The 9,011-nt window shown below is 35.1% G+C and overlaps 1 protein-coding gene across 7 annotated transcripts; it reads left to right on the plus strand.

Annotated features, from left to right (window-relative positions):
* LOC107767101 (uncharacterized) lies at positions 1 to 6,839 on the plus strand. Of its 7 annotated transcripts, none has more exons than XM_016586018.2 (8): positions 1 to 336; positions 1,291 to 1,436; positions 1,561 to 1,776; positions 1,855 to 1,979; positions 2,056 to 2,241; positions 4,115 to 4,411; positions 5,267 to 5,563; positions 5,915 to 6,839. In XM_016586018.2, exons 2-8 carry the CDS (start codon positions 1,402 to 1,404, stop codon positions 6,148 to 6,150), a joined length of 1,392 nt encoding a protein of 463 aa, XP_016441504.1. In that variant the 5' UTR covers positions 1 to 336; positions 1,291 to 1,401; the 3' UTR covers positions 6,151 to 6,839. The 7 variants fall into 7 exon arrangements, with proteins under 7 accessions (XP_016441504.1, XP_016441505.1, XP_075089096.1 ...); XM_016586019.2 differs by having other exon boundaries at positions 4,118 to 4,411; XM_075232995.1 differs by having other exon boundaries at positions 30 to 336; positions 1,169 to 1,436.
* The last annotated feature ends 2,172 nt before the right edge of the window (positions 6,840 to 9,011 follow it).

Here is a 9,011-nt window from a genome sequence, read left to right on the forward strand (position 1 = left end):
ATCCCTTGAAACCCTCCAAAAAAAAAACGAAGTCAAGAAAGGAAGAGTATACTTTATTTTTTGAAAAAGGGAGAGACAGGAAGGAAAAAAAAAAAAAAAAAAGGCCCCCACCCCCGGGGGTGGGTGGCGCGGGGGGAGTGGGGAGGCATCATCGCCACTACAGGTGTAATTGGGAAATTTGGTGTATATGTCTACCGATTACTGAAACCTATTTTCCCCTTTTATTTTATGCAAGGATTTTCGAAACCCTATAACCCCCAAAAACTTGTCTAAACTCACCCATTTCCTCAGCTCATCATCAGTTGGACAACTTCTTTCTTGACTCCGCTGAATCAGGTGAAAATTTTATCTTCTTTTTAATATAGTACTTGTAAATAATAATACTTGTATTTCTCAAGTTTATGTTTTTTTTAATTCCTTCAGCTATCCTGATCATTTTCCTCTTTTTTATGGTACTATAATTATGCAATGCACAGAGGAAGAAGAAAATAGAAGTAAATGGATTTCATGACTTAGATTTTGGAAAGAAAAACAAGAGACGAAATACCATAGATTGGTGATTTTCTACTTTCATCCGCAAGAGTATACTTGATATGCTATTTTGGGCCTTTTTTGTTACAACTAAAGAAAATGTTTAGTCTTCTTCTTTTGCTTTAAGTTTTGAGGCTTAAAACATCACCTATGTTGTATTTTTTTTCGCAGCAAACTTCTTTTAATCTAAACAAAGAACAAATTTAAAGTTATATGTTTCATTTTAAATTTATATAAACAGAGACCATCCTGAAATTTAGTCAAGTTTAACCCCCAAAAAGCAACAGAAGACTTTTGTTCCTTTGGACAGTGGCAAAAGCATTTTGTTCTGTATAATCTGAGATGAATTTATATGGAGTAATACGGTCAGCTAGGATTCATATAGCCGACTCCAATTTGTTTGGACTGAGGCGCAGTTGTTGTTGACAGCAGAAAAAAAGTTTTATTCTTGAAATAGCTGATGTTGAAGTTGTAATTTATATATCTTTTATTTCTGTTTACCATATAAATAAAGCCGACATGTTTAGAGAGGAAAGATGACAGTATAACATAGTTTTTATGATACTTTATACAAAAAAAAATAAAAGAACATTGTTTTCTATGGTAGCTGAGATTAACTCTCTTGCCTTGGGTTTAGTAAAGTAGTTGATCACTTGAGGCTTATGCACATTAACAATCACAGACGGGATTAAAGAGGAAAAGATGAGGATGTGGAGATTGTATTATGGTTGACCTTTTCTCTTATGGTGTTAAGTATAGATGGTTGACATCTGATGAAAGCTTGTTGAAGTGAAAAAAGACGATCTTTACAGATCGAAAGAAAGAAAGTTTGCTTGGTAAAGATTAGTGCTCTCAGCTCACAATTGTGACATGGCTGCAAAACCTATTGTTGATACCATATGGCGGTACACTGCAAACCCTACTACTTTATCATTATTTTTCCATCCTACCTCTCACCTCTTTTGGAGGAGGCTGCAACTAGTTCTTATTAAGTTCTATGTATAAAATGTGGTTATTCTCATTTCACAGGGGTAGTTTCATGATCTCCCATCCGAAAGTGAGTTTGAATCTTACGGCCCATCTATCAAGTAAAGCATGCGCAAAAGTATGGCTGGCAGCTAAAGAGATGGCGGAGGTTTTGTGTTTTGAATTGCTTCCCAGGCTGGATGTCTGGCCTAAGAGTTTTAAAAGTTCTAAACTGATTGATGATAATATTGCCATTTATTTCTTTTCAGTTAAAGGCAGGTGCGGTAACCAACCTAGACTATATCTCTGCTTCACCTGTTGTACCACCTCTAATCTTGGTATGATTTTGTGTTTCAGAGATGATCAGGTTTTCGACAATCTGCTGTACAATTTAAGACACTACGACTTTGCTTTAAAAGCCTTGGTTGGTGATTCTGAACTCCTTATTTTTACCTCTGCTCAACTGCCAGAAAAGCATCAGAGTAATTGTTATCATCCCAAAGTCTTGAATGCCTACAAGCTCTTTACATGTTTCAACTAACCACACTAAATTTGCAGGATTTGAGGGTCAATTATATCTATGGGGCGTTTTCAATGGAAGACAAGCTCCTCCTCAACACTCATCCGATGATTGTTTCATTTATAATACCCGAGTGACACAAGCTTCAACCCCAAAGTTAGCTAATGATGTTGTCATTGGGAAGGATGGAAGTTGCAATGAATTCTCCAATAAGAAAGACCCTTGTAAGCCTTTGAGTAACTAAACTTGTTGGTTGCTTGCTCTCACCCATGCATGATAATACATATCACCTTCATCAACATATTTAGGTAATGTGGATTTCAGCTATATTTATTTGCTCTGTGTACCTACACTTGAAAGGAAAATATTTTTGAAGATGAGTGGTTAAACTGAAGTTCAAAGATACATATTACTATGGGACATGTTGTGCACTATTGTTCAGAAAGATGTTTTAATTCATTTTATTACCTTTAAAAAAAATGTTTTCTGATTTGATCTTTTCAGTTATCATTACAAAACTAATCACCTCATCCTCTGAAGTTATGGTCATTTTATAGTTTGAAAAATTAGGGCTATCTTGAGGTGACGTGTAGTTCTTGTCCTTCACACTGAAAAATGCTTGCACGTGTGATTCATCAGATCTTTGTTAGTGTTTCCTGTTGAACTTTTCCGCATTAAGTTCTCAATCTTCTGAATTCTGACGTTCCCCTTTTCCCTACACTGAATCTAGTTTTGAGAAAGTGCGAAGTAGTAAAACATGTGAAAAGAAAACATGTAGTAATAACAAGCTAGTAGAAATTGATAGACAATGGAAAAGCAGAACTGAAGATCTAAATGATTGGAAGCTTCTCTGTGAGAAAATATCATATAGGACTTTTAAGGACAATGGAGCATGCAAGAGATCATTTAGTCACGACAAGAGCTCACTAATCACTCAATACATTTGTAACATAGCTAATTGAAATTACATTTCATCGATGTGATTTAGTTCACTAGAAATATGGAATTTGCTGCAGCGCTCCGGTATTTAAGTTAGATGATAGTCCATTTCCCTCTTTCTAAAAGGAAGAAGCGCAGTTAGAAGTAAACAAATAATGTGTTCGTGGCCAGCAATGTACTAAATACCACTAGTTTGACCAACCGTTCTCCTGCCACAGTTTTCTACTCCCGCTAATAGTTCAGCACATTCGTTGTTGCTATTGGGTGTGGGGGCCAGAATCTCACAGCAAGAAAGCTTCCTGTCAATCCAAAATGTTAGAAAGAAAATTAGATCATGGAGGAGTGATGGTAATGTTTCAGAAAGATGTGACCTAAAAAATGCCCCAACTTTCTTGTCATTTTCCATTTCTATATGAATCTACAGTACTTCATTGATTGTCCATGTGAAGTTGAAAGAAATCTCCATGAAATAGTATTGACATTCTTGTCCTTTTCTTATTCTTGTGTTTCTTTCTGACTCTATCTCTGAGGGGAATAGAAAAGTTTGTTTTAGGCATAGTGCTGAATGTGTGCCTTATAAGCCTTGTGTTTTACTTTGATTGTTTAGTTTTTACCGACCTTTTCTCCTGATAAAAGATTACTAACCCTTTAAATTGCATCAGCACCCTGTCATAAAGAGTTGGTCTCCTCCTACTGGAGGGAATTGAAAATCCATGTTCAAAGTCAAAAGTTCCTTTTTATTTGATTTGTATCCATGTGTAGGTTTGTAGCATGAATACCCCAATCTGCATGGATAGTTGGTTATGAAATTTTTATAAATTTTGGGATTTTTAGGGTTTTGTATATGTTACATGATTATTGTATATTAACACCTTCGGTGCAACATCGATAAGATTACTTTTGAACAATTTTTTTTAAAAGACAGAAAATTCAAGAATTTGGGTTACTTACCAATTAACTTAAACTTTTGTAGCTCTTCCATCATGCTCAATTACTAGTTTCTCTGCTTTTGTAACTTGCTTTTAGCACTTATTCAGTTCTAGGATGACCTCTGTTTTTTTATTCCATTTTATTCTTTGTCTTAAATATCCTCCTCCCCAAATCTGTGAAGTGAAGATCTTTTTCTTTGGACATCCTCCTCTTCCTTCTTTAAATAAGCAGCACCTGCCTCAAAAACAGCTAGAAAGGGAAGGCCACTTGATGATGCTTGGCAACATGCTACTCCAGTAGATGGAAAGAAACAGAGGACAATTTGCAAGTATTGTGGATTTGTCTCTTCCTCTGGAGGCATTACTTATCTTAAGACACATCTGGGTGGGGGTGATCCAACGGGTTCGTTAAAGGGTTGTCCAAATGTGCCACCTGATGTCAAAAGGGTGATGACAGAATGGTTACAAGGAACTATAAGAGGGGTGAAGGCACCACAGCTAGAGGATATCAGGACTGACATGGAAGGTATGTTTCTGAAAATGTGGATGATTTTAAATCCTCTAATGTGGAAGATTGTAACATCTTGACAGGAGTCTTTTGCTCCACAGAAAGATAATTTACTTCTATCGTTATGAGAGAAACTGAAATGTTTTCATTTTTCATGATGACCCTTTCTTTCCTGTTACTTAGCTTAAAATCTGTATGACTCAGAACTCCATTTTTTTGGTTTGGGCCAGACTACATTGTGTCTATTGTACACAGCCTTATTTTGCATTTATTCAAGAGGCTGTTTCCAGCCTGTGACCTCCTTTTGTGTATCAATCTAAAAGTAATTCGTTGTCCTTGTAAAAGTTGAAAAGGATTATCCCATGAAAATGGATAAGTGCTGTCACTCTTTTTCTTTATTAGTTCAGTTTGCTGTTTGATTTGTCTTTCCAATTACTTAATTTTAATTAAATATATTCCCTATCCCTATTCCTGTTTCCCTGTCTCTCTGGTATCTCAGAGGGGGAAGCCGGGTTGGGTTTACGCTGCTGTACATCCATGATTTTTGCTCACGATCTTTTGACCACCTTTAATTGCACTGCATATGGGAAGTGGCATTCTTTCCTGCAACTAGTATCTTCGTATTGCTAAAATTTTGTATTACGGGAGCAATTTGCTATGGCTGTGTTTCTTTATCTTAGAAGTGCTTCCATCACAGATAATTATTAATTTCTCCTTTACTATAACAAGTTTCTGTTAATGTTACTTTGCTAGGAAGGCCAACTGTTTGCTCTTTTTCTTCCTTTAATTTTTTAAATACCCCCACCGTCAATTAAGATTTATTTCTGAATGCTGTTGTTTGTACATTCTCCTCTTTCTCCTTTAAATTAGCAGCACATACGTCAAAAAAATCTGTTAGAAGGGGAAGGCCACTTGATGCTGCCTGGGAACATGCTACACCAGTTGATGCAAAACGGCAGAGGGCTGTTTGCAAGTATTGCGGTTTCATATCTTCTTCCGGAGGAATTACACATCTTAAGGCGCATTTGGCTGGAGGTGATCCAAAAGGGCCCTCAAAAGGTTGTCCCAATGCGCCGCCAGAAGTCAGAAGGGTAATGGCAGAGTCACTGAACAGAACAGTGAAAGGGGTGAAGGCCATGCAGCCAGAGGAGATCAGGAGATGCATGAAAGGTATGTTTCTAAGGATATAACACATCCAGAACTTGCTTTGATGAGGAAGTATGCAAGATCTCCACCAAGTTTTTAGAAAGCTATAGTACATCTTTTGCTCTCCAAGAAAAGAATGGTATTGGAAAACTTTAGATTTACTTAACCCCTTGGTTTACATAGAGCAGGAAGTAGCTAATGCAATTAGATAGTACTAAAGTACTAATCACCAGAAAAAGTAAAAAAGAATTTGCTAAAATAAGTGGACAGGTTAACTCACCATTTGTTAGCTAAGCAATTTGCACCTTTTCTTGCTGTACACATTTCTACTTTCTCTATCTGGATAAAGTAACTATATTTTCCCAAATGTTTCAGCGGAAAATGTTTGGTCTCCTCCGAAGTCAGATGACTATTCGTTGAATCAATATAGAATTGTCAAGAATGAGCAGTACTCAAATTTAGCTAGTGGGGGAAATCATGTAAAGGATATGACCATGTCAAAGCAATCAGAGACAGCATGTATTGATAGTTGTATGGAGGTTATAAGTTCTCATAATGCTTGTAAGTCGAGCTTTTTAAGCAAACCTACAACTAAAGTAGGTTTTCTTTAACATAATGCATCAGTAGATTGAGTACTAAGAGCTAGGAAGGATGACTGCTTAATCTAATCCTGAGAGCATGCTCCGTCAGTTTGACGTGACGAACATACACGAGTACAGATGATGAAGTTGATTCTGCTGATTTATCAGCGAAAAGGTTGGTTCTTTTGATGTACAAATCTGTTATGAATCATATCTTAACCCAATACTTGGCTACTTCGTGACATTGCTAGTGATTGTATCTATGAATTTGTTGCTATGCTCCGTCCATCTTGGAGTGATTTTGAAAGATCTATTAAGCAGGTTAAGTCCTCCCTAGCAAGGGACACCATTTGAAAGTTCTGAAGTCTGCTCATTGCTGAGAATGAGAAATTGAAATGGCTTCATTAGCATCATGCGAGACTAAATCAGCAATGCTTTAGCTGATGTTACCAAAGTGTTGCGAGGGTAAGAAATATAATCTCTGAGTAAAGATGTGAAGGATGCTTCAATGTGAGATTGAGACCTTGGAAATTGAATTGAATTTGACATTAGCATACACTCGAGTACTGACCAACATCAAGGACAAACTTGTGTTAATATGCAAATGCTCCTGCAAATCAGTTGCCGATAAACTCTCTAGATTTTCTGTGTATATGTTTCTGTATTTTTTGAGCTGCTGTTTAAATATATTGCCCTTCGTGCAAGTTCGTCTATTGGAACCTGCGTGCCAGTGTTTCATTTTGGTCAGGAGTCTTTGTTACTACGCTGTTACTCCATTGTGTCAGCTATGTGTGAGAGACGCAACATTCTCTAACCTTGTCTATTTGGAAAGCACATCGCCTATGTACACTTCATTAAATTTCCTGTTCTTCTTAATTGCAAACCAGCTGATACATAGGAAATAATTTAGGGGTGTTCGTCGGTCGGTACGGTACGGTATTTAGACATTTCGGTTCGGTATTTTTGGTATTCGGTTTCTTAAAATTCTATACCAATACCGTACCTAATTAAATTCGGTATGGTTCGGTTTTTCTCCTTTCGGTTTAGTCGGTTCGGTAACTTTGGTTTATTCGGTTTGAATACTAACTAGTGCATAGAGCCATACACTCTAATATTCTTAATTAAAGTATTCAAAAATACAAAACTGAAAATGTTTGTTGACAAAAATTTTGTTCAAAACTAGCAAATATCGACTCAAATAGAGAAAATTGTACATAAAAGAATATTTGATCATTAGAAATGTCTTGTTACTTGTTTAGAGTTAATTGATGAACTTTGAGAATAAAGGAAAGTAAAATTTTAGATTTTTTATATTTATGTTATAATTGATAATATGTGTTTTGTGTAATATAATATATATTTTGGTACGGTATCGGTATTTCGGTATTTTATCTTAAAATACCAAATACCATACCTAATACTAATTTTTTTAAAAACTTAAATCAAATATCAAAATACCGTATGCTAAATACCAAATTTTTTTATTTCGATACGATAATTCGGTATAGTTGATGTTTCCAGACGTTGATTCGTGAAAAAATGAGCTCTGACATCAACAGTTGGAAGTTTGCAAGTAAGCTGTCGCTATCAACAAGACAATCAATTTTTATGGTGCAGTAATCAATGTTAATGTTACTCAAAATATGAGTCCGGAATTATAATGTGGTTCTAGACTGAAAGAACCGAAATATATAAAATAAATTGGTGACCAATTTATATATAACGTCTTTTAAAAGGATGCTATACTTTAACGACCATTTGCCCAGTTAAGTATAGCGCCCTTTTAAAAGACGCTATACATATAACGTTCTTTATTAAAACGCTATACATAACGTCTTAATAAAGGGCATTATACTTAAATAAGTTGTCGTCCCTTTCCCTTCCAGAACAGAACACTCGATCCCCCCCTCATATTGTTGGCGAAAAAAGCTCGAGTGAAGCTCACCGGTCCCACAAAAAGCATAGATTCTCGGTCCCACGTCCTAGCTAAGGCGTTATTTCGGAGTGGGTTGCTCGTTTCGGCTCAAATCACAAAATCTTCAACTTTTAAAAAACTTTAAATCGAGGTATTCCGACTTAGTTTTTGTTAAAACTCGTATAAAAATTGCATATTAGTTATTTTTAATGTGCTATATGTTATTTTGTGATTTTTTTGCGATTTAACTAATTTGTTATTTTTTATCCGTACTATAGAATTAGTATGCTAAAAAAGTAGTAAAATAGAGGAATTGTTATTAGTTGTTAAAAAAATGTTAATTAGTTACTTTTTACTGTGGTATATGTATTTTCGTGATTGTTTTGTGATTAAATTGATTTGTTATTTTTATCCGGTTTAGATTATTTATTTGTTAAAAGACTAGTAAACTAGATAAATTATTACTTTAGTTCCCTGTAGTGGTATCTTGTGGCCTAATGCAATGCTCGAATTTGTAATGTAGTGCCCTTTTAGCGTAGTAAAATGTAGTGCCCTTTAGCGTAGTATCCTTATAGTTATTGAAATTAATCATTTAAGTATCTCTTATACCCAAAAATACGTCAAAAAAGCTGATAGTTCAAATACAAATTCTCTCAAATTCTAGTCAACAAACGTAAGAAAATAACATGAGGAAACAACAATATTTGTCAAACTAAGTATTGTTATATGAATATTTAATAATTAAATCTTGTATAGTTATGAAAATTAATTATTTAATTTTATTATAGTCAAAAATAAGTGAGTAACAAACAAACATATAAAATAATAAAACTAACATATAAAATAACAGGCCTGTTGAGTGATAAATCAGAGAAAATTTCTCATCACGAATATAAGAATCAGGATACCTTGGTGCTACTGGACCTCAAATATTGTGTCGGGAAGCAAAATGTGATATTTAATAATTAAATCTTGT

Source organism: Nicotiana tabacum, chromosome 16 (genome assembly GCF_000715075.1).
Source record: "Nicotiana tabacum cultivar K326 chromosome 16, ASM71507v2, whole genome shotgun sequence".
Taxonomy (NCBI): domain Eukaryota; kingdom Viridiplantae; phylum Streptophyta; class Magnoliopsida; order Solanales; family Solanaceae; genus Nicotiana; species Nicotiana tabacum.

Excerpts from the sequence above, each read along its gene's own strand:
- LOC107767101 (XM_016586018.2), top strand. The coding sequence starts at position 1,402 with ATGGCTGCAAAACCTATTGTTGATACCATATGGCG. Across the intron at positions 1,980-2,055 it reads ACTGCCAGAAAAGCATCAGA|GATTTGAGGGTCAATTATAT; the intron begins GTAATTGTTATC and ends CTAAATTTGCAG. Across the intron at positions 2,242-4,114 it reads CTCCAATAAGAAAGACCCTT|CAGCACCTGCCTCAAAAACA; the intron begins GTAAGCCTTTGA and ends TCTTTAAATAAG.